At 34.3% G+C, this 26,436-nt stretch overlaps 1 protein-coding gene across 2 annotated transcripts in view; it reads left to right on the forward strand.

Annotated features, from left to right (window-relative positions):
• The window catches only part of SLC22A23 (solute carrier family 22 member 23), a 264,081-nt gene that overhangs the window by 34,157 nt on the left and 203,488 nt on the right, over positions 1-26,436 (forward strand). For both annotated transcript variants that reach the window (XM_031946933.1, XM_031946932.1), the window contains exon 2: positions 21,524-21,627. In XM_031946933.1, the coding sequence (XP_031802793.1) occupies positions 21,524-21,627 (104 nt within the window). The remainder of the gene's footprint in view (positions 1-21,523; positions 21,628-26,436) is intronic.

Below are 26,436 nucleotides of genomic sequence, written 5' to 3' on the forward strand. Positions count from 1 at the left end.
TGACATTCTTTTTTGGATCCTAGAACAGTTCTTTTCATATAGAAGGCAGCCATTTAATATTTGATAAGTGAATTTAAGAATTTTACCTAAAGAAATGGGAATTTAGAATGAAGGAGAGGCAGAGGCAGAGAAAGGAACCAGATTACCTCTCCAAGATTTGTTAACAAAGAAGTTCAAATATTTGTGTAAGCATGAGCTTTCAAGAAAAGGAGAAAATAGATGTTTAAATGGATGAATAAACAGATGGATATTTAGCTAGAAAGAAGGAAGGAAGAAAAAAAGAAAGAAAGTAGGGAAGAAGGGAAGAAAAGAAAGAAAGAAAGGAAGAAGGGAAGAAAGCAAGCAAGCATGGCTCTAAGCAGGTCATTTAACTTAATGTGCTGAGCAATTCTGACTATATGTTTCACTGGAGAGTGTTAACCTGCAATGGAAAAGGAAATTTTCTTAAACGGACATTCCATATGTGGATGAAATCATAAGTCCAATCCCTTTCAAGTATTCTTAAAAGATAAGGACATTCCAATTATGCTTTGTATTTAACATCAAATTAACATACATAAATTTTAATATATATGCAACTTTTGTGTGTACATAGATTTGTCCATTCTTGATTGATTAGAAAGAGAACCTAACAAGGTATGAGTGCCCAAGTGTTACTGGCTTTTAGAGGTGGAAAACATTCATCAGAGTGTCTCACTGGAAGGTTTCTGATCCAATGAGGATGAACCCCTGGAGAATAATCTACAAGATGTGTTTTTGATGTATCCTCAAATCACTGTACAAGGAATTCAGTGTTCTTGGTGAAAGAGGAATATTTAAAACCTACAGTGTTTGGAAAATTGAAGATGATGTCAGGGAATCAGACATTAAATATTAAGTACCTACTATGTGCCAGACCCTTTTCCAAGAGCTGGGGTTGTTGTTTGTCCTTTGTTCTGGAAGAGGACCATATCATCAGGGAGATGATGCCATGACATGCAAGGGAATTGGATTTAAGTGAGAGAGGACAAAAGTTCTCAGTCTAATGAAGGAGACAACTTTCAAGTGATTATATACAAACAAGCTACATGAAAATTAAATAATAATAATAATTAACAGAGGGAAGGTACTAGATTGGGAAAGGCTTCCTGTAAAAGGTGAGACTAGCTGGGACTTCAAGGAAGCTGAGGAAGTCAGAAGGTGGAAATGATGTGAGCCAACTATCTCAGTTTACCAAATTCTAATTGCATAAACTAATGGGATTCAAGTGGCTGTTGGGTGGAGATGTTAAGTGAGTGGTTAGAGGAGAAAGGAGAGGACTAACTGGAAAAAAAAAATCCTCTAAGGAGCCATTACCCTTTCCCCCATTTCTCTGCCAAAAATAGAAGTAGTTTTGGGTAGTAGGAAACTAAGAATGACCTCTTTCAATCTAGTCCGCTTTCTTCCCAAACCTGGCTTCTAGGTTTTTCTAAGTTCACTTGGTCTTTTTTGATTCATTTTATTTTTAGAGAAACTAAAGTTCCTATTTTTAAGGAAGGAAATATGAGTAAGGTAGTCATTTGATATATGGTTTTTTAAAACATCAATTTTGTCTTTGGGAACATGTGTATTAATGGTCAGGTTCAAATTAAATTTACTTAAGGTCCTTCAGAGGAAATGGTAGGAATTATAAAAGGCCTTTGAACTTTGGTTTAAATAATAATATTGCAGATAAGCTTTCTTTTCTTAAGAATATCCTTGTACATAATTACTTGGCTTTTGTCTTGCACTCTCCCCTTACACCTGTGGTCTTTATTTTGCTGAAATACTAAGGAATTCACTGTGTGAAGAAAATAGCTCTTTGGTGGCCTTTGAAGTTGTAGACTGATACAGTGGTTGGAAAACCAGAAATCTGCATTTGGAGATGTAGTTTTGGTCTTTTTTTTCCCCCCAGCAAAATAAATAGGAGCAAGTCAAATAAAAAGGGCCCAAGGGATCTGAACTGGAAATTTTGGTGAATTTAGTTGAAGATGAAAGAGAATTGAAAAAAACAAGTGAAGCCAATAGTGAAATGTAGCAAGCCCTTCCCCTGCCTCTGTGATATTTTCACAACTCACTAAAGTAAAATTTTCCTAATTCTGCCAACCAAATTTATTCCACTGATACAAAATAGAATTCTAGAATTTAAATAGAAGGGCAATCATTTTTACTTTTACAGAAGAAAAAACTGCAAAGAGGTTCAGTGATTTGTTTAGCTCAGCTAGTTAGTAGCAGAGGTGGGGAGTAGAGCCCAGGTGGTTGTATTTCTTGTTCAGTGTTCCTTCTCCTACTCCCTTGTGACACTTCCTAGAGGGAATATAATTAGTCACTTTTTTAGAGAGCAAAATAAAAATGATAACTTATTCTTCTGGGTAAGCCAAAACAGACGATCAACCTTTGCCTTAAGGTCAATAGCAAAATTCTTTTTTTTTTAATTTTTACAATTTTTGGTGAAAAATTTTAATATTACTTTCATTTCCAAATGTATTCATACCCCAGCAAGACATATGATACCATACCATACCATGACAGATTTAAAAAAAGAAACAAAGCAATGGCAATCAACATATCAGCTTTATCTGAGCGTATTCCCCAATATTCTACACCCATACATAGTCTATTCATGGAAGATAGATCTATAAGAAAATCTCCGAAGTTTTCATGAAGTTTTAAGTTATTAAAGTTCAACATTTAACTTTGAAGATTTACCTGTGAGTCCTTTTGTCCTTCTCTCTGTTTTCTCATTTTGGGGTGGACCTTAATTAACTACATCCCATTCCCTTTGGGAAAAAAAAATCGTCACATATGCATAGTGAAGCAAAATAAATTTTCTCATGGATCTCATCTAAAATGTATGTCTTATGTTCCTTCTTGGGGTTCTTTGTATTCTGTCAGGAGATGGATAGCTTGTTTCATTATCAATACTCTGAAATTGTAGTTGATCTTTACATTGATCAGACTTCTTAAAATCTGTCAAAGATGTTTTTCCTTTGTATTGTTGTCATTATATCAAATGTTCTGGTTTTATTCAGTTCATACAAGTCTTATCAAGTTTCTTTGGATTTGTCATTTATCATTTCTTACCATGCAAAAATATCTCATTTAGGATGAGCACCAATCTAGTTTCTAGCTCTGCCACTAAATAACAAGTTACTATGAATATTTTTATTCCTATGGGCCCTTTTCTTGTTTCTTTGTTCTAGAAATAGTAGTTTAATGTCTTCTTGGATATATTTCCAAATTGTATTCTAGAATGGCTAGACCAATTCATAGCTCCATTAATGTACTTGTTTTCTTTGACATATCCGCTAATTTGATAAATATGAGATGAATCTATTTTCATTTTCATTTCTCTATTAGTGATTTGTAATTATTTAAAATGATTTTATATAGTTGTTGATATCTTGGATTTCTTCTTTCGAGAATTGCCTGCTTATATTCTTTGTCTAATTATGTCTCAGGGAATGGCTCTTGGTATGAATTTAAATTGCTTTCTTTTATATGTTGGACATGGAATCTTTATCAAAGAAACTTGCCACTAAAATTTTTTTTTTTTTTTTTTTTTTTGCCCAACTAACTTTCCTTCTCATTTTTGTTGCTTTGATTTTTAAAAGTTAGTATTAGTTTTTTGCAATCTAAGTTGTTTGTTTTCTGTAATCTTCTCTTTCCCTTGTTTGGTCATGAATTTCATCCTATGTGTGGCAAGATCTTGAGGTTCTCCACTGGATGTACTCATTTATTAATTTTCTTCCAAAAAATGTGGCATCTACAACTGAACACGGTATTCTGGCATGGCCTCAGTTCATTGGCCTGGATAGACCCATAATGATAATTCATATTCCAAGTTTAAGGGTCTGTATTTTATTGAATGTTATATTTTTCTGGGCTAAGATCAAATAAAAAAAAATTCTCTCAAGTACACAATGAAATGACTTAATTTAGTATCATCTCTAGGAATGATGGAAACATTCAAGAATGTGTTTTAGGGGGGCAGCTAGATGGCGCAGTGGATAGAGCACCAGTCCTGAAGTCAGGAGGACTTAAGTTCATATCTGGTCTCGATAATTCACACTTCCTGGCTATGTGACCCTGGGCAAGTCACTTAACCCCAATTGCCTCAGCAAAAAAAAAAAAAAAAAAAAAAAGTATTTTATACTTTAAAGTGTTGAAATATCTTACCTCCAAGTTTTCTGTAATTCTAAGACTTATTAGTCAACAGGGAACCAGAGAGAAATTTTTTTTTTTTTTTTTTACTTTCTTCACTAAAATTTTATTAGTATAAGAAGTAAAAATTAAAAAAAGAAATAATCCCAAGTCCACTTGTTGGATTTGAAGGAAGATTCAGAGATATCAAGATTTGTTTTTTGAATGAATAACCTTGTCTTGGTGAACCTCCCTCCCTCTCTTCAGTCAGTTACCTTATTGATTCAAGTATCTTTCCATCATAGCTATTTGGGTCCTCATTGATAACATTGGTCTAAGGTATTCATGGTCCCTGCTCCCCAGTTGCTTTACATGTAAGATAAATACAAGATGAGCTTCTCATCCCTTTGCTATATCCTCGGGAGCTGTTTGGTTTTTCCAGCTGTTCTAATTTTCTGTAATGGCATCTGATGTAAATTACTGGTACAGCTTCTTGCAGGTGACTGGAGAGCATGGCACTAGATCGCCTATAAGCTGTCACACTGTTGTCCTAGGCCAGATGCCTTGTTCAAGTGGCTGGAGCTATAGGTAATTCCCTGAGTCATCCATCCATTCCCTGAATGCTTGTTGTTAAAATCAGTTTTGCTCCCAGGCCATCTAATGTAAGCATAATGTGCTCCTTATGCATCACTTAACCTCAAATAAACTCAACAATGAGGAATCCAGATGAAGGCATGCAAGTGTTTAAAAGCAGAGAGGATGATTCATAGCCATGGAGGCCATGGAAGCAGCTGGTATCCTTTTACTCTCCAGCAGCCTGGAGTTAGGGGATGTAGACATCAGCAGCCAAGAATATGTCAGTCTGAGGCACAGGTGCAATGGGTTGATGATATTAATTATTACAGTTTTCTTTTTAAGTTTTACCTTTCCTAGGTTAACTTAGCGTGTATTGTACTTGGCACTGATAGCCCGTGAACACATACTTTGTGCAACATGGTGCATCTGGTTCTGTGGGAGACACAAAGATGTTTACCGTGAGGTCTCTGAACTCAAGATGCTTACAAACTGACCACAGAGGAGATAAGAGATGGATACAGTAGCTTACAAAGCAGCCTGGGTGATCTACGATTTATACACCAATATGGTGTCCCCAAAGTGTTGTTTTGACATTCCAGAACATTTTCTCCTAGATATAGTGCAATAAATGGTCATTAGGTTCCTCCACTAGCACCACAACAGACTACTTAATATACATCAAACAGCTGGTTTACTATATGTTTTCTGTGGGAAAAATACAGGTGGTTAATGTAAAGACTAATACTTTAGCTGCTGAGTTACATGTTAGAAGCTCTACAAAAACTAGAAACATAATCTTCAATCCAGTTCATTTCAACAAGCACCTCCCAGAAAATGCATAAAATTTGAAGGACTAACAGGTGTCCATAAACAAATATAAAAAAACATGAAAATGAATTTTCCCACATTGCTTGGCCCACTATTTCGGTCCTGTTGGGCTTTTAAGAAATGATTATACAATACCTGCCTAACAACAAAAAAATATTTTTGTATACATGTTATCAGGGCACTGTATCCAAAGTTCTGTATCCAGGCAATTATTCAATGTATAATATGAATCAGGTATGGGACAGGTATTTATTTCTGCATGTGAAAGAAACGCCAACCATAAAAAACTCACAGTAAACACTGACATAATAGCTTAAAATGAGGATCCAGTAGAAGGCCCATACCTAAACTTTCTCAAAACAAAGGAATTTGAAGAACTGTTTATTAAGCATTTTCATTGTCTGTCTTCTGGCCAACCATGGTAGTGGTTATCTTCTTTGATGAAAAATATCCCTTTCCTTCCGGTCAGCTTCACTTGAGGGATCTAGGACTTCTGGAATTCTCAAATGCATAAGGATTCCTTCAAGTGGAGACACCTCAGTATTGATGCTTGATCACTTATTTGGAAAGTAAACACCAAGAAGAAAAGGGAACTAGAGGCCAAGGAGCAAGCTTGTCTAATGGAATCTCCCTATACTAGCTGCCACATGAGAGTGGTTATCATATTACTGGGACAAGCTGATTTCTTTGAAAGTCTCAGTTAGTAGATTCTATCTGTAGAGCTGAAGGAAGAGAAAGTCAGTAAGAAGCTCTCTCCCCTTTTAACAAATGAAGCACCTGTGGGCAGCTAGATGGCAAAGTGGATAGAACTGAAGTTAAGAGAACCAGAGTTCAAATTTGTCTCAGAGCCTTAACACTTTCTAGCTGTGTGACTCTAGGCAAATCACTTAATCCTAATTGCCTTACAAAAAATACTAATGAATTAAATGTAAAAAAAAAAAAAAAAAAATGCAATGTCCTATCCCCTTTGGCCTTTTTACAGAGAAGGGAAGGACCAAACTCAGGGTTTCTTCGTGATACCAAAGCAACAAATTCTTTCACCAGGGGATTACATATGGCTGAAAACAGACAGGAAATTCATCACCCCCCAAAAGTGTAAACACTGAGTCATCATGTCCCCAGGGCTCCCAGAAATTCCCAGGAGAGACCCCAAGCTCAGACTTCTTTGGCTAATCCCCAAGGGCCAGTTCAACCCCCATTACTCATGATTATTGAATGATTAGGAATTAGGTTTCTAAATAGACCTAGCCTTAATCTCTGAAACTGTTTCATATTAAATTGACCCATAGCCTTTGACTCTTAGGTCTAATGAAAGGAGGTAGAAGAAAGCACTGGTCATTTGTGAAGGAAGGGGAGAAGGAAGAAAGAGGTAGACAAATAAAGCAGGAAAGGAACTGCATCTGTCATTACCTGATATAGGGAACTCCTGGATGAGAAGACACCTCCCCAATGGAGGCTGGCCTATGCTGCCACAATCATATTCTTAAGAGAGTTGACCAGAATACTGAGGTTAGGCAATTTGGCCAGTTCTCACAGCCAGAATATGTCAAAGGCAGGACTTGAATGAATCCTGTTCTTCCTGGCTTCAAGTCTTCTTCAGCCTTAATTCCATCCTGCCTCTCCTTAAGTAAATAAGTTCCCCAGTATTCCACTATACGTCTTCAAATAAAATAGAATCTTTGCTTTCACGATCTTGTAATTTGTGTCGTCTCAAATTTCCATAGTTTATCACTTTCATGTTGGTGGGCTAGAATTGCAAAGAATGGCAGAAATGGTTGGGATAGAAGGGGACTAGGCTTTTCAGAGAAGGACTTTCCAAAAGTGGGTTATATTTGATTACCAGACTGGGTCGCAAGGCAATGTGAGGGTAAAGAGTTGTGATTGGAGTGTACTCTGAAACAGGAAAACCAGTTAGGAAGCTATTACTGCACTCACAACATTGCCTCTAGTTTCTCCCTTTTCTATTCCATCCCCCATATTGTTTCCAAAATAATCTTCCTAACACATGTTAGCCTGTATTACTATCTTATTCAAAAATTTTCAATGGTTCCTTTTGTTTTTAGATTGAAATAAAAACACTTCAGTGTAACATTTAAGATCTTTTACTCTCTGATTTCAGCCAGCCTTTCCTGTCAGAAAGTCCAAGGGAAAGTTGTCAAAAATCCCAAATCACTTTTTTTTTTGGGGGGGGGGAGCAGGAAGAGACGGAGACAGAGAGACAGAAAGACAGAAAGACAGAGAAGGACAGAGACAGAAAGAGTGAGTACTAAAGATTTACCTGCTACCCAAAAAGCAGCTGGGCTATGATAGTCTAACCTGCTGCCCACCAACATCAAAATTCCCAAATGCATCCTGGACCAGATTTAAACATTACTGGGAAATGTTGACCAAAATAAATAAAAATACAACATAGATAATGTTAACTTGTGGTTTTCTAAGTCAGTATGCAGGGATTCCCTTTCTCTTTGATTTTGAAACCACTATTCTAGGGTAATAACTCCAGGAAATTAAAAAGAACATGCAGACATTTAGGAATCTTTATGGATATTTCTTTGCCAACAGGAAGCAATCATTCTATTCCCTCAAGGTTCATTTTTGGATGGCCTATACCAAGGTTTCAACTTTTCTGAAGCTGAGTACAGTTATCCCTTTTTAATGATAACTTGTTCATGCAGCATTTCACAATTATAAATCACTTTTCTTAGAACAACCTTGTGAGGAAAGTAAGTGCAAGCATAAATATTCCAGTTTTATAGATGAGGAGATATTATTGTCATTCATTCTTCTCAAAGAGGATGAATGACATCAAGACTGTTATATCTTTATAACTAAGTGTTTGTATCTATAAACAAGTGATATCTTGACTGGCAAGTGAATTGGATTTGAGACAAGATTTGTGCAGAAATCAGCCTTATCTCTCTGGAGTCATCACAGTCCCATGTCAAGACATACATTAAAATGCAGGTGATGGATGCAGTGAAAGAACTAGGTCTAGGTACTCTTTCCAGGTCTCAGTTGTGTAAAGCAACGCCCATTCAATAATTATAGGCTATGTAAGAATTGAGGCTTAGGATGGCCTATTTTGCCTTCACAAAATAATCAATTTGGGAGGGGATGATCTACTGAGTTTCTGGTCCAAACTGAAACTGTTGCTATTTACTTTTACTCTGAGCCATCAACACTAAGCTGGTGAAGCCTGGGATCTTTTATTGGCTAACCAGTGAAAGCCAGAGTGATTTGGGTTTAAATGCATAGTTAAGAAGCCCCATTTGAATCACCGGGAGCTTTTTCAAGGAACAAAAAGTCAAGAATGTCAAAAGCACTGACTTAAAAAAAAAAATAAAAGGAGGTTTAGCAGTACTAGATCTTAAACTATATTATAAGACAGTAATTATCAAAACTATCTGTTCCTAGCTAAGAAATAGAAAAGTAGATCAATGGAACAGAATAGACATACAATTTACTGCAGCAAATAAATTTAGTAACTTTATTTGACAAATGTGGATGTTTTGAACATGTTCCTTAGGATGGCACTTTCCCTGCCCTCAGTCCCAAAGCACAAAACTATAGGAACCATTATAAAGGATTGCTTTGTCATCCCAAAGCATAATGAACAGGATCTAGACTTTCTGGGATAAGGATTCATTATTTGGTGAAAATTGTTGGGAGATAAGTCCCAAGAAAAGGGAAAGTAGTACAGCCTCACAAAAACCTGAAGTTTAAAGAACAATCAAGAGGAAATAGATCTGATTAAAAGGAGGCAACACTTACACCAGGCAGGATTAAATTTAGTGATAATGTATGGATATACATATCATGGTTAAAAGAAACAATATAAGTAATAAAGGGGGAGATTGGGAAGTTCATGGTTAGCACTGGACATAAATGAGATATTCAGATGGGATAAGATATATTCAGATGGGATAAAGATATAAAGATATATTCAGATGGGAAATTCAAGAACAAGAACAATAAGGTGGAGAGAGAGGAAAAACATGGTAATGAGGATTTAGGCAACAGTCAAAGAAGTAAGAAACATATGTCATTATACCTAGACAAAAAGAAGAAAAAAGGGTGACTTTGGAAAGCATAGATTTATATCTATGGCACAGAAATATCATATAAAAATGAAGAGGATATTCAGTTACTCAGACTGATCAGCTAATAACTTCTTGTGTTTATAATAATCTAATCCTTAAAAAAAGTAATCAAGAAAGAAAAATTATATTCTTGATTCACTTCTTCCTAAAAAGGAGGAAATAGTTGCTCTGGGTAGGCACAGACTAGTAAACACATTAGATTTTGGGAAAGCAGTTTTCAAAGGGATCAGAAGAAGGACAGGTAAGATCCCATGGGCTACAATTTGATAGGGGAAGGCAATACAGGGGCAATGGAAGATATTTAGTAAAATTCTGAAGATATCAAGGGAATCAATTTCAGTGAGAAGAAAAAAAATGGGATTTTTCTGAATAGAATATGGATATAATCAAAGCAGGTCAGATTTTCTTTTACCCTGTCCTGCAAAAAGTAGGATATACAAAGAATGAAGCAGGGAAAAATGAAGGAGGAGAAATATACGCATAACATGATCTCATAAAAATAGAGTCAAAAACACTAATGCTGAAAATGAATTGAGACTTATTAAGGTAGCTAAGGAAAACAAGGGGGTTAAGGGAGATAACTATGAGGATGAGAAAAAGGAAGATCAAAGAAAAGATAGAACCTTTTACTGGGATGGATAGCATAATATTTACTGACAGAGATAAGGCAGAACTATAAATTTTTCTTTTGTTTTTATTTTCTTTGACAATGAAGACTTTTATACTAGAAATGATGATGTAAAAAAATTATCAAGGGATTTTAAAGAGAATACTCATAGCACAGATTAATGAATTTAAGTACCTGGCTAGGGTGATTCTCTTTTTTAAATTTTTTAAAAAGTTTTTTATTTTCAAAATATATGCATAAAAATGTTTATAATAGTCCTTTTTGTAGTAGCAAGAAACTGGAACTGAGTGGATGTCCGTCAGTTGGAGTATGGCTGAATAAGTTATGACATATGAATGTTATTGTTGAATGAGAGTTCTATAAGAAATGGTTAGAAGGATGATTTCAGAAAGGACTGGAGAGATTTACATGAATTGATGCTGAGTGAAATGAGTAGAACCAAGAGAACACTGTATACAGCAACAGCAAGATTAATGATTAATTCTGACTGACTTACCTCTTTCCAACAATGAGATGATTCAGGTCAGTTCCAATGGTCTTGTGATAGAGAGAGCCATCTGCACCCAGAGACAGTACTGTGGGGACTGAGTGTGGATCACAGCATAGTATTTTCATTTTTTTTTTTTTTTTTTGTTGTTTGCTTGCATTTTGTTTTCTTTCTCATTTTTTTCCTTTTTGATTTGATGTCGAAATATGTATAGAAGAATTATACATGTTTAACATATATTGTATTACTTGCCATCTAGGCAAGGGGTAGGAGGAAAACAGGAAGAAAAAAATTGGACATAAGGTTTTGCAAGGATGAATGTTGAAAACTGTTTTCACATCTATCAGAATTGATCATCGTATAATCTTGTTGCTCTGTACAATGATGACTTATATTCTCAAGTAAGAATTGGGCCATGTGATTGCTGTGCTGCTGTCAAAGATCTGTGAAAGAGCAGGGAAAATGTAGGCCCAACAAGACTAGAAAAGGGCAAATATCTTGATTTTTCAAGAGAGAAAAGCTAAGTCTAGAGAACTAAAAGAGTAATGATGATGATTTTGATTCTTGGGAAAATTCTAAAATAATATTGTTGAGATAGCTGAGGTACACTTAGAAAAGAAAGCAATTTACAAAGAGCCAGTAAAACTTCATCAACAGCTCACACCAGACTAATCTGACTTAATTTTTTGACAAATTACTAAACCTTTAAGTGAAAAAAAAATTACATGTACCTATAGTTTTGAAGAAGTTTAGATAAAACATTTCATGCTATTCTAACACAAATAGAAAGGTGCATTTACAATAACATAAATGAATGGATTCAGAACTGGTTGAATGGCCTGATTCAAAAAGTAATTGTTAATAGCTCCTTGTTAAGATACTAGGTCCTCTGTAGAATATCCCTAAATGTGGGGGGAAATATATTCTTAGGTTATTTACAGTCAATAAGAGATTTAATTGGCCATAACAAAAGGATAGTTAACAAAAATTAGTGCTGAGAATTCCTTGAGTTGATTCAGCTGAATAAAGTTCCCATCAAGATTTCCTCTGTACTTAAGCAGTGAGGAGGTATCATAAACAATCTGAACCATTAGTCCTCTGTGTCAACAAAGACTTGAAGAATAAATCAATACTTAAATATTTTAAAATTTTATTTTATTTTTAATTTATGGAATAGAAGAAGCTTTTCTGTTATATAGTATAATCAAAAAGAATTGCACATGAAAATACAAATCTATTATGTATGACTTGCTATTCCTTTTAAATATGTAATAGTTCTCATGTAAATTTTTTTCTTTTTTCCCCTTCTCCCCCACCCTAGAGATTGGAGATTGTGTGTGTGTGTGTGTGTGTGTATGTATGTAAAATCATTCAGATGAGAAAAGTGAGATAATTGAATGTTGAACTGAGACTTGAACCCAACCAAGTCTTCTGACTCAACTCTACTATACTTCCTTTCTTTGGAAATGGGAGGAGGAAAATCCCTAGGATTCTTCTGTTTATTAGTACAGAGTGTACCAAAGGTTTCAGTGCAGTTTTTTTCTTTTTTTCTTTTTTTATCCTTTTTAAAGCTTTTTATTTTCAAAATATATGCACAGATAATTTTTCAACACTTGCATAGCCTTGTGTTTCAGATTTTCCCCTCCTTACTTTCATCCTCTCCCCTAGATGGCAAGTAATCAATGTATGTTATACATATTAAAATATATGTTAAATCCAATATGTGTAAACATAGTTATATAATTCTCTTGCTGCACAAGAAAAATCATATCAAAAAGGAAAGAAAATGAGAAAAAAAACAAAATGCAAGCGAACAACATCATATAGAGTGAGAATGCTATGTTGTGATCCACACTCAGTTCCTATAGGCCTCTCTCTGGATGTAGATGGCTCTCTTTATCACTGCACAATTGGAACTGGTTTGGATCATCTCATTGCTGAAGAGAGCCACATCCGTCAGAATTTATCATAATATAGTCTTGTTGTTGAAGTATATAATGATCTCCTGGTTCTGCTTATTTCACTCAGCATCAGTTCATGTAAGTCTCTCCAGGCCTTTCTGAAATCATCCTGCTGGTCATTTCTTACAGAACAATAATATTCCGTAGCATTCATATAACGCAATTTATTTAGTCATTCTCCAATTGATGGGGATATCATCCACTCAATTTCCAGTTTCTTGCTGCTACAAAGAGGGTTGCCACAAACATTCTTGCACATGTGAATCCCTTTCCTTCCTTTAAGATCTCTTTGGGATATAGGTCCAATAGAAACACTGCTGAATCAAGGGTATGCTCAGGGCAATTTTAAGCTAAGAAAGCTTAAAATCTCACTGAGATTTTTGAAATAACCTACATTTTACAAAGTAAGAAGAAAGTTGTTATTGTGAACTTAAATTTGTTTAATTTGTTTGTTGTGTATTTGTCTTAAAATTCAAAAAAGAAATAATCTTGGGTCTCAACTCACATCAATAATGAGTTAATAAAATGGTGTTTTAAAAATATAAATCCTCTTAAAAGATCAAATGTAGTATAAATTACCTTAACAAGATAAATCTCATGGCTCTCCTCAAGGGTATATTCAGAGAACCACTTGAGACCCCTTGTATTTTTCTAAATTTTATTGCATGTCCATAGAGTCTCCTAACACTGTCCATTGTGTAAAGTAGGTGATAGTTACATTTTTATTGCATTTGTATAGTTGGTAGAAGGAGGAATTTTAATTTGGGCAGAATAAGAAGTCAGCAAGAAGGAAAGAGGATGAGAAATTTTGGGATATGGAGCATTTGGGGAGAGATAGGCCCAGGATCTAAGGTGTGAAGGGGACTAAAGGATAAAAAGGGAAAGTGAGATTCTCAGCAAAGAAAAACTTGGTCTGTATGAATCTTTGGGACTTGATAGCAAAACCTGTCATTTGTTACTAAAAAAGTCTTCATTCTTTTTTGCCTCAGGCACCAGATTCAAGCTGGAGGAATTGAAGAAAGGATTATTTGAACACAAAATGGAATAGAACACTGAACAATATAACTTTAATTGTTCTGAGTACTAGGAGAATTGGTTTATTTTCTAGTGTGGATTTTTTGAAAATTTTGTTTCTGGAGGAATAGTTAAATTCTTCCTCATCAAAATACTCTCTTCAGGCAAGTCTTTAAGAATATGAGTTATGAAAATCTGCATTGGTAAGGGAAATTCTTCTTCTGGAACTTCCTATGTGGATGAAATTACAAATCTAGTTTTTCAAAAATAAATACTGTACCTCAAAAGTTTTAATCCAGAGATTAAGCCTTTATAGTAGTTAATAATTTTTCAGTTTCTCAAAATATAGGGTCCTCTAAGATTTTTGATCTCTCCTGTGCTAGTGTTCTCACCATTTACTGATTTTGTTGTTGCTGTTGCTGAGGCAATTGGGCTTGTGACTGGCCCAGGTCACACAGCAGAAAGTGTCGTGTGTCTGAGGCCAGATTTGACTGGGGGTCTGTTCTCTGTGTCACCTAGCTGCTCCCATCTATTGAATTTGAAGAGATGTAAAGGTCTTCTTTTCTTATAACTCTGCTTACGTTGTATGACACCATTCTCAAGATATTAGGGACACTTGATTGATGAATGACTGACTGATCAAACATAATTATGTACTTACTATGTGCCAGGCACTGTCCTAAGTGATCTAAATATTACTTAATTTTATAGATTTATATATATGTGTGTGTGTATGTGCATATATATATATATATATATATAATTTCTACAAATTAGATACTTTATATCCTAAAATATATAAATATTAGAAAGAAAGACAGCCTTTACCCTCAAGGAGTTTACATTCTTATAAAAGAAAACTAAACTTAGAGGAGACATAAAAGGGGAGTCAATGACTTGGAGACTAGTCTTGGGCAAGATATGAGAGTCCAGGGTGGTTTTAAGAACAGAGTCTAAAGTATCAGTGGTCCAGGGATGGATTTGATAATAATGGCTAGAGTATCATTTGGTATATGTTTTTAAGTTTTCTTTTGTTATAAGTTTTATGCATTTTTTAAAGAAGGAAATATTTGAAAATTGATTTTTTTAAAAAAGCTATTGACTACCTGTTATGTATGAGACACTTGGAATACATAAATTAAAAACAACACAATAGTTACCCTGTATGAGTTTGCAGTATACTATGGGGTAAATGGCATATACATGAATAAGTATGCTACAGAACATAAGCTACAAAATGCTCCGTGGAAATCTGAGGAGGAAAAGGAAAGTGGGGTGGGGGGAGGAGAGGAGAGGATCAGGTAAGACTTCCTAAAAAAGATCATCTCATGAGAAGTTTTAAATTGTCTGCATGGGAAAGTCCCTATGTATACTGTAACTAATCAATAAATAAACATTCCAGTTATAAGGGTATAATGACTGTTACTTAACCAGCATGATGATATCTCTGCCAGGTCAGATGGGAAGAAAGCCTCTTTAAAGTAATTAAACACTCTTGCCAGATAGACAGCACTGGAGCTATGGCTAAAGCCAAGCTAGAAAAATAAGTTGCTCTTTAACTTAATTTTACACAACCGAGGGGTGAGGAAGAACTGACTGCAAATGACACAAAGCAATTATTCCATATCCCCAAGGGTGGATGGAGCCTCTAGATTTTTTTCTCTGAAAACGGTGAGACAGCCATAGTTTGTGGTGTATTATTTTCCCCCCCAAGTTGAAGATGTGTAAATGACTCAGAAGATTGGAAGGCTAAAATCTTAGGATTCTTTGGCATTTGTACTCGAGCACCATGACAATTCTCTGATTCTCTTGTAGCCTTACATGATATTGCATATGCTCCAGAGTCAATTTCTTGATGCTTTGACTACCTACTAGGAAGAATCCTAATCTAATTGCTTGATTTCAGCGAATTTTTAATAAGATTTAGAGCAAGTGGAGAACCAGAACTCATCTAATCCAGGAGTCCTTAATCATTTTTTGTGGGGGTATCTCTTTGGCAGTCTGATGAAACCAGAATTATGATTTAAAATGCATAAAACTTCAATAAACACATAAAATGAAAAAAAAAAACTAATAATATTAAAGTAGTTACCCTTCCCCCATGTTTTTTTTTTAATTTCAAAGCTACCAGATTAATAATTCTTGAATTCTAGATCACAGAATTATCAATTTGCTGATGAAAGAATCTTTTTTCTTTCCCCCTAAACCTCCCTCACTACCTTACCTATCACACTGTGAAAGACAACACTACCTTCACAGTCCTTCCGGCTCACAATCTAGGAATCATTCTGGATCCCTTTTATCTCTTACCTCACCACATCCAAGTTATTGCCAAGGACTGTCAAATTCACCTTTACTCCGTCTTCCTAATAATCCCTGCTTGCCTTTGACACTGTTATCACTCAGTGTAAGCTCTCATCACCTCATGCATGGATTATTGCCATAGCCTGCTGATAGGTCAGCCTGTCTCAAGTCTCTTCCCACTCCAATTCATCCTTCTTTCAGCCACTAAAATGAATTTTTGTTTTTGGTTGTTTTATTATATAAATTTACTTTTTTGATATTTCAATAAAAATCATTTATATAATTCTCTTGTTCACAAGAAAAATCAAGTCAAAAAGGAAAGAAAATGAAAAACAAAACAAAACAAAATGCAAATGAACAACATCAAAAAGAGTGAGAATGCTATGTTGTGATCCAAACTCAGTTCCCACAGTTCTCTCTCTGGGTGTAGATGGCTCTCTTCATCACAAGATTATTGAACTGGCCTGAATTGTGATATTAAATAAATTTCTTAAAACAGAAATTTGACTGTATCACTTCCCTACTCAATAAACTCCACTGACTCCTATTGCCTCTGGAATCAAATACTAAATTCTCTGGAATTCAAAGTCCTCTATAGCCTATTCCTATCTTTCCAGTCTTTTTACATCTAGTACTGTTAAATTCAAGACACTGATCTCCTGCCTGTTTGTTCCACAAACAAAACATTTTCTCTGGCTTTCTTAGCTACTTGGAATTCTTTCTCTCCTACACTCCAATTACTGAGATCTTGACCTTCCTCTAAGTCCCAACTAAAATCTCACTTTCTACAGGAGCCTGTCCCCAAACCCTCTTAATTCCAGTGACTTCTTTGTATAAATTATTTTCTATTTATCCTGTATGTAATGTGTTTTACATAGTTTGTTTACATGTTTTCCCCATCAGATTCTAAGCTCCTTAAAGGGAGGGATTGTCTGTTGCCTCTTTTTTATATTCGAGATGCTTGATAAATGTTTGTTGATTGATTGCTCTCTAGTCTTACTCCTTCCAAAATTAAGACCCAGAAAGATGCTGCACAAGAAAATTGTATAAATATGTTTTGAATTTAACATATGTTTTAACATGTGTAACATTTATTGGGTTTCTTGCCATCTAGGGGAGGAAGTGGGGGAAGGAAGGAAATATCTGAAACACAATATCAAACACAAGGGTTAATGTTGAAAAATTATCTGTGCATATGTTTTGAAAATAAAAATCTTTAGAAATTAAAAAACTGATCAAAAAGAAAAAAATGAGAAAAAATAAAAAGCAAGCAAACAGCAACAAAAAGGTGAAAATACTATGTTGTAATCTACGTTCAGTCCCCACAGTTCTCATTCCACTCCAGAATCTTTAAAGAAAACCTTAAATAGTATTCACAAAGAGTCGGATACTACTGAACTGTAGTCAGATCATAAATTCATATGATTTAGAGTTGGAAGGAAATTTTGCAATCTAATCCAACGCACTCATTGAAAGCCAGAAATTTAAGATGACACCAAGTGCATAACCAGGATTTGAATCCACGTCTCACATAGCTAAGTTCTTAAGAGAGGGGAGAAGAGACACATAATGAAATGGTTTGGGACTGCATTTTAAAATAGTCTCTCTAGAGTATTTTCTTTAAATAATTGATTCTTGGCTCTCATTTTCAAAGGCATATTTATACAAAAATATCAGTAATTTGAAACCAACTAATTTTAGAATTTGAGGTTATTAGAACAAAGGCTTAGGTTTAAGCTTATCTAGACATTATTTTAAAAGTTTTCTAAGTAACAAATAGTAAAGAGATTTTAAAAAGGGAATTTTTAATACACTTGTTGATAAGTCATTTTTATATCATCTTCATGACCCCCATTTGGGGTTTTCTTGGCAGAGATTTAGAATGATTTGCCATTTCTCTCTCCAGTTCATTTTATAAATGAGGAAATTGAGACAAACAGAGCAAAGGGACTTGCTCGAGGTTACACAGCAAATAATATCTGAGACTGTATTTGAATTCAAAAGGATGATTCTTTTTGGCTCCTGGCCAGGCACACTATCCACTGTCCACACACTATCTTCATGCTGGCAATTGACATGCCAATTATAAATCATTCTTATCACTAAAACAAGTCTCAAAGGACTGCTAGGACAATTGAGTGTGAGCCTAGTTGCTTCAATTGTGTATATTTGAAAGAAACAGATTCCTTTTCCCATTACCCACCACCACTAGCACCAAGACCTTTTCCCTGTGAATCTAAATTTTCCAGAAAGTTTTACTATTATCACTAGGTTCTGTCTTGGTTTTGTTTGGGAATATAGAATATAAAATATATGCACATATATCTATATGGATATATCTATATAGAATATTTGGGAATATAGAATATATATAGAGAATATAGAAGAAACTTAGCAATGGTCACCTAAGAAACAAAGAAATGCAATGTTATTTTAAGAATGGAAAGTTGTAAGTACAATTAATGGTGTTAGAAATGTGTGTATACACATATAACTTTCTCCTCTTTTTTTTCCCCCCTCCTTCACCTACCTCCCCAGCTTTTCATCTGTCTTTTATGTGTTCTCTTTCCCCTGGAATGTAAGATTCTTGAAAGTAAAGACTATCTTTTTGCTTGCATTTGTATGTCCAGTATCTAGCCCAGTGACTAGCATGTTAAAGTCAATGCTTAATAAATGTTCCTTCTCTCTGTCTAATTAGCTAGCTAGCTGATTTCTAATATTTAAGAAAACCATTTACAAGACAGAGTTACTGTAACACCATTAAGTAGCCAAAGAATTTGAACAAAATAATTCTCAAAAAGATTGTAAATTATTATCAGAACTACAAAATAATTATTCCAGGTAACTAATGATAATTGCACATCAAAACAACAGAAGTTTTACCTCACACCATTAAATTGGCAAAGAGGATAAAATATGGCAAAAATAAATTTTGGAGGGATTATAAATGAACAAACTACACATTATTGGTAGAGCCATAAAGTGATCTAACCATTTTGCAAATGGTTAATATTCAGCAAGTTGTTATTAAGCCTTAATCATAACACGATTATAAGCTGATCATACAAAGATTGAAAAAAAATACAACCAGTTCTTGCTCTCTAGGAATTATATTATAAGCTAAAAATATTATTAAAACATTCATATTCTCGAACCCAAAGATCCTCCTGTCTGACATATGTGCCAAGAAGGTCAAAGACCCAGAAACAGGAAAAACTGTACAATGACTATTATAATATAAATATAATATTATAATATGATATAATATTATAATATAAATGAAAGATTAAAAGCAAAAATGAACATTTTCTAATTATAATGACTGTCATTCCTGAAAAAGAAATGAGAATATTTGCCTCCCTCCAATTTTTTACAGAGGTGAGGAATTATTGGCTATATAAAATTCTGGAAAGCAATTTATAATTATTAATCATTGAATAAACATTTATTAAATTACTATTATGAGCTGGCCACTAAAATAGGATTATCCATTTTGCATCTCGATTTTCCCCATTGTGTTTTCAATATATCACAGGTTGACATTAGAAATTAAATGAAAATTTTGGGGGAATTTTTCAGAAACTTTAGACAACATAGAAAAAGTTTACAAATTTAGAAATGCACAAAATATATGCATATTATTGTATGGTAGCAACATATTGTATCTTTTAATACCATAATAATTAAGATTTCTCTGGCACAAAGGGAGGGCCATTTTTTTTACATGGATTTTCCAGATCATGGGGATACTGTAGCCCTGACATCCTGATGTAGAAGGGATAATTACACACAAAAATAGGAAGTGATCTAAGTCTCAAGAAGAGTTTATATTCTAGGCTAAGAATGTGATTAAAATATTAAACATTTTATTATTGGTTGATGGCCTGGTTAATTTGCTGAATTGCTCATATTCCTTTTTTGAGTACAAGATTGGCTCACTGGATAGGAGTAAAGGAGGAAGTAATACATTTGTAAGCTAAGGTGTTTGTAAATAGAAACTATCAATACAATTTTTAAAATAGAAAAACAATTCTATTAGCTTGTCATCCTTTTATTCTTTTTTTATTATAGCTTTTTATTTATAAGATATATGCATGGGTAATTTTTCAGCATTGACAATTGCAAGACCTTTTGTTCCAACTTTTCCTCTCCTCCCCCCCCCCCCAATCCCTTTCCCCAGATGGGAGGTTGACCAATATATGTTAAATATGTTAAAGTATAAGTTAAATACAATATATGTATCCATGTCCAGATTGCTGTACAAAAAGAATCGGACTTTGAAATAGTGTACTATTAGCCTGTGAAGGAAATCAAAAATGCAGGCAGACAAAAATAGAGGGATTGGGAATTCAATGTAGTGGTTCATAGTCATCTCCCAGAGTTCTTTCGCTGGGTGTAGCTGGTTCAGTTCATTACTGCTCTATTGGAACTGATTTGGTTCATTTCATTGCTGAAGATGGCCACGTCTATCAGAATTGATCATCATATAGTATTGTTGTTGAAGTGTATAAGATCTCCTGGTTCTGCTCGTTTCACTCAGCATCAGTTCATGTAAGTCTCTCCAAGCCTCTTTGTATTCATCCTGCTGGTCATTTCTTACCGAACAATAACATTCCATAACATTCATATACCACAATTTATTCAGCCATTCTCCAATTGATGGGCATCCACTCAGTTTCCAGTTTCTAGCCACTACAAAGAGACCTGCCACAAACATTCATGCACATACAGGTCCCTTTCCCTTCTTTAGTATCTCTTTGGGATATAAGCCCAGTAGTAACACTGCTGGATCAAAGGGTATGCACAGTTTAATAACTTTTTGAGCATAGTTCCAGGTTGCTCTCCAGAATAGCTAGATGTATTCACAATTCCACCAACAATGTATCAGTGTCCCAGTTTTCCCACATCTCCAACATTCCACATTATCTTTCTCTGTCATTCTAGCCAATCTGACATCATCCTTTTATTCTTAAAACAAATAAAAAATTTTGAACTTTTTTGAGGATTGAAAAAGCATATTATGGTGCTTATATTATTTTCTCATAATCCTTTCCCTGATAAGTTATCATGACATATGCTGTCTATTTAGATGTGTTTTAGCAAAACTTGCCTCACATGTGGATATATAGAATTTTTTGTGACAATTTAAAATATCTTAATCTTAGCCTGTGTGAATATTTCCCCTTCACTTGTTTATATGTCTTCATGGCACTTATAACACAGGAAATGCAAATTGAATGATAAAATCATTTAAATGTTTTAATCATCTGTCCCTCTATTATAGGTAAAAGGTTATTTTCCTTTGTGTACATATTAACCTTTCTTTCCCGAGTTTTTCCATCATTTAAGAGGATACTAAAAGGGTATGTCAGAAAAAGTTGAAATTGAATGATGATAAAGTCTGGTACTTGTGCTCCTTTGATAAAATAAAAATACTATTCTTGGGTATTTATTTCATAATACTATTTTTTTCCCTTTTTTCTAGTGGGATCTTGTGTGTGACTCTGCCTGGAAGGTCCATATTGCTAAGTTTTCCTTACTGGTTGGTCTAATCTTTGGCTATCTAATAACTGGATGTATTGCTGACTTGTAAGTACCAAATCTATCTGTAGAAAACTTGTCAATGGATTTTTCATTGTTGTCAAATCTCTTCTGTATGTTTTTTTTTTTTTAAACTCATAGAAAAAGATTTAATCTGGGTGATTCAGAAATAAAAGAATTGTTAGTTCTGGAGCTTTTGGTTTTAGGGTCATTTACATTCTTTAAAATTATTGAGGACCCATATCCCCAAAGAGTTTTGGTTGGTGTAGACTATATCTATTGCTATTTTGAATTAAATATCATAACATCATAGAATTTTTTAAAAAATAATTTTGACCCAATGGATCTTCAGATCTAGAGGCCTCATGGACCTTTAGGAATTCCCAAATCTCAAAATGAGGAATCCCAAAATTAGAGAATCGTTGAATTAATTTTGTAAAGTATATAATGCAGACCATTTTGAGGTGACACTTGAAATTCATGGATTCTTATTTTCATAAGCACAGCTTCTATATAACTCCTTCCTTGCTACATCATTGTGTATCCTAGCTTCCATTTTCCACATATCAATAATCAATATTCAGTCCTTTTTTTTTAGTCCTTTGATTCTTTGCCTAGCAGTATGCTATGAAGGATACAAATGAAGCCTAAAAACATTTTCTGCCCTCTAGCATTTACTGAGGTGTAGGAGACAGAACTTCTCACTGCACATCACTACCCAAGGTCACACAATTAGTAAGTACAGTGAGAGGGAGTAGATTGATAAATACCCAGAGGAATCAGACACACAGTGATATAAAGCTTAAAAGGAAACAGTCATTGTGGGATTGAGAAATCCAAGAAAGCCAGTGTCAGACTTGGGTTCTCCTTTGAAAGATGGATGACATTTATATAGGAAGAAGAGAAGGATAATTCAAACATGGCTATTGCCAAACAAAAATTTGGATGTGGAATTGAACATAAGTTAATAATATAACCGACATTAAAAGGTCCCTTTAAGAATTGCAAAATGATTTGATCTTCAGAATCATTTTATTCTCATTTTATAGATAAGTAGAATGGAGTGTACTAGGTCTCAGAGAGATTAAGTGACTTACCTATGATTCCATAGCTAGCAAGTATTAAAAGATGATTTAATACTTAAATTTAATTTATTTTTTATTAAATTTAATACTTAAAGATGCTTAGCACTTTATTTACCAGAATATAAAGCTATTCTAAGATCAGTGAAGAGAACAACCTGGCTAAATTGGAGACTTTCTGTAGAGGAGTTGGAACAGCTAGGTATCCCATTAGATAGAATGCTGAGTCTGAAGTCTCATCTTTCTGAGTTCAAATCCAGCTTCAGACACTTACTAGCTATGACCCTGGACAATTCCCTTCATCCTGTTTGCCTCAGTTTCCTCATCTGTAAAATGAGTTGGAGAAGTAAATGGCAAACTACTATAATATGTTTGTCAAGAAAACCCCAAACAAGGTTACAGAGAGTTGGACATGACTGAACAAAAAGTGGGGGAACAAGTTTACTGGTTACATGAGGTGGAGAATAGATATATTACAGCTTAGACAGTGAAAAGTCTTGATTACTAGGACTGACAAATTTGCATTTTATCCTGTAAGCACTGGAAAGCTATTCAAGTTTTTTGAGGCAGAAGTAACGCTTTTTCATTACATGGCATTTTTATGATGGCTGTTCAAATAGCCAGGTTAAGCTAAATACAAACAGGTTTTAATTTGATTTGAACATATCTTTCTTAAAAAATGATTGGATTAATATAGAATTCTTAGTCATGAATAAATTAATGGGATGACACTGAGTGCTACTTGTTAAAAACAAAAGACCAACTCAGTGAGAAATCTGGCCAACCCAGGAAAACTTGATGAACAGTTCCCATAGAATAAGCCAAGAGTGGTTAGTGATATCAAGAGGATTTTTTACACATCTTTCTAGGTGTAGAAGTTTCTGATCAAAACTGTATATATTTGGAAATTCATTTCCTATTAACAATATCACTTGTTTGTTTTTAGTTCCTTTAATTCATCTACTTGTAAATTTTTTTTTTTAACACATTTTTAATGCCTATTAACAAAGAGGCATTAGGGTCTTCTCTGTACTTGAGTATGTCTGTGCTACTGTGGCTGATTTACTTACACCCGTGTCAGAAGAGACACAACCATGACTTCATTTTTCTGAAGTAGAAGTTTTTAATCTTTTTTTGTATCATAGATCCCTCAGGGTATCTAGGGAAGCTTAAGAACCCCTTCTCAGAATTAAGTTTTTAAATGAAAAATAAAATACACAAGATTAACACAGAAAACAATTAAGTTGAGATACAGTTATCAAAATATTTTTTTTTAAAGTTCACAGACCTCAGGTTAAGAATCCCTGTTATAAAAGGATAGCTAGTCCTATTCTCTTAATTATTCATATACTTGTTAGTAACCCATAAAGAAAAGGGTTAGGCGGATGGGAAGTCATGCTGAAAACGACATAAGGCACCCTTTGCTTTCTAGAAATACTTGGAAGAGACTTTGTTTTCATTTTGTGCTTGTTCCCAAGCCAAAAAAAGAAATGTTTGCATTGGGAAAGAAAAATATCAATTAAAAATGTAGAATTGTATTATGGAGTTGTTCTGAAAGCAGCTCACAATTAGTTACATAGTACTTTCCTCCCAAAGACCCTGTGAGGCAGGTAATGTCAACATTGGAATTTTTATTTTATATATAATATTTAATAGGTTCAGTGAGACTGTTAGCAATATGCCCAGGTTCACACAATTAGTAAATTTGAAATCTGGGTCTTCTAACTTTAAGAATAAATGTTCTTTATATATGTTGTCTGATTCATGTCTTATCCCTGACATTTGTGTTTTGAATTTTTTCCTCACATGTAAAAAAATTACTTTTTGTCTTTGTACCTTTAGGGCAGAGGTTCTTGTTAACTCTTTGATATCACATATATTGTGCTTAAGATAGACTTTAACATGTTTAGTTAACATGTTTAACATGTTTAACATGTATGAGACTGCCTGCCATCTAAGGGAGGGTGGAGGGAAGGAAGGAAAGAGTTGGAACAGAAGTGATTGCAAGGGTCAATATTGAAAAATTACCCATGCATATGTTCTGTAAAAAAAGCTATAATAATTTAAAAAACTCTTTGGCATCCTGGACCACTTTGGCAGACCACTTTAGTGCAAATCCTTCTCAGAATGATGTTTTTAAATGCGAAAAGAAGTAAATGAATGACACAGGAATACAAAGGAAACCAATTATACTGAAATACAATTATCAGAAAAAAAATTTAAGTTTATGGATCCCTCCATCCTCACTCCTTGAATTAGAATTTAGAACTCTTGCATAGGATCTCACACTATGATTCAGACATTTGCACTCAATAAATGTTTTTTGGGTCTAGTTGAATGACAGTGCTGTATACTCTAAGAAAAATAAAATAGGACTGGCTTGCCTTTGCAAGACAGATCAAGTCTGATAGTGTAACAAATCTCTTTGTGTCCTCTTCTACTTAGAAAAAAATTCTTTGTCTAATTGCTTCAGGTGGCAAAGTGTGAGGGGGTTATATGAGTAAAGTGCGTTTGGAGTCTGACTTTCTGAAAAACTAATGTTACCTTTCCTCAACTGAGTTGGGATTCTGTGCTTTTGAACCCAACCCTCCATTATTCTATTATGAATCTGAACATTCTTAACTAAAAAGAACAGCATATAAAGAAAAAAAAAAAAACCCACTGATGTCAATGTTGCTGAAACGTGCCAAGAACTCCTTGTTTGCTTTTGTGGCCATTTGGAAAATAGCCTGAAGATTGTATATCTGCAAGAAAGAGGCCCCTATTACAAGTTTGGCTTTTGGAGGCCATTGTGCATTCAAATAGCAAGCTTTTTTCTATGTTTATTTTTGGACCAAATTTCTTAAGTGGTAATAGTTCACATTGCAAAATTTTTACAAACATTATTTCCTTTGATCTTTTCAACAACCTTGTGAGATGGATATTATTATTATTATCTCTATTTTGGAGATGAGGAAATTGGCTCAGAGAGGTTAGTGTTATATAGAGAGTAAGTCTTCTTCAATCTAGATCTTCCTAAACCCAAGACTAGTGCTCTATTCCTTATTTTTCACTGTATCCTAAAATGACATTTACTTATGTATTAGTTGATACTTTTTCATGGAAGAATTCAATATACTTGACAACATATTTAAAAAACAACAAATACTTCTTAATGATCAAAATAGCATGGGGATTATAATTGTCCAATCTCCAAGAAAAAGCAGAGCTCTGAGCCAGTGATACTCTTTATTAAAGTGGACCTCAGATTTTCCTTACAATCTGAGGTAAACGGGTCTCTAGAACCTTGCTTTTTTTTTATTTTATAAGATTTGATTACCCAAATTTGCAAAAACAGCTTAAAATATCGAATGTCATTAGTTGACAGACCTTCTTCTTGAAAACCAAAAATGGTGTGTCATCTGGGGGATCCTGGCTTGGGTGAAGGATGGTCATAGGATGGTTACCTGTTCATATTGGACACAAGAGAAAAGTCCAGATTTATGAAAACAAGTTGAAGGACTTTTCAAAGAATCAAGGCATCTCCTTCCTCCCACCCTCATTACCCCCATGCAGGATTTGGACATAGAATTTGAGTAAAACAGATTGGAGATATCTTTGTCAGCATTCTTGGGGTTGTGCAAGTGAGCTTCATAACTGGTAAACAGGTAATGAACATTACATTAACATTTGAGTCCATTGTAAAGAACTACTATAAGAACCTATCTTCTTATACCTAAGGATGATAATCCTTATATGATTTATATAAAACATATTTATTTATATTTATATAATT

This window comes from Sarcophilus harrisii, chromosome 1, assembly GCF_902635505.1.
Source record: "Sarcophilus harrisii chromosome 1, mSarHar1.11, whole genome shotgun sequence".
In the NCBI taxonomy this organism is placed as follows: Eukaryota; Metazoa; Chordata; class Mammalia; order Dasyuromorphia; family Dasyuridae; genus Sarcophilus; species Sarcophilus harrisii.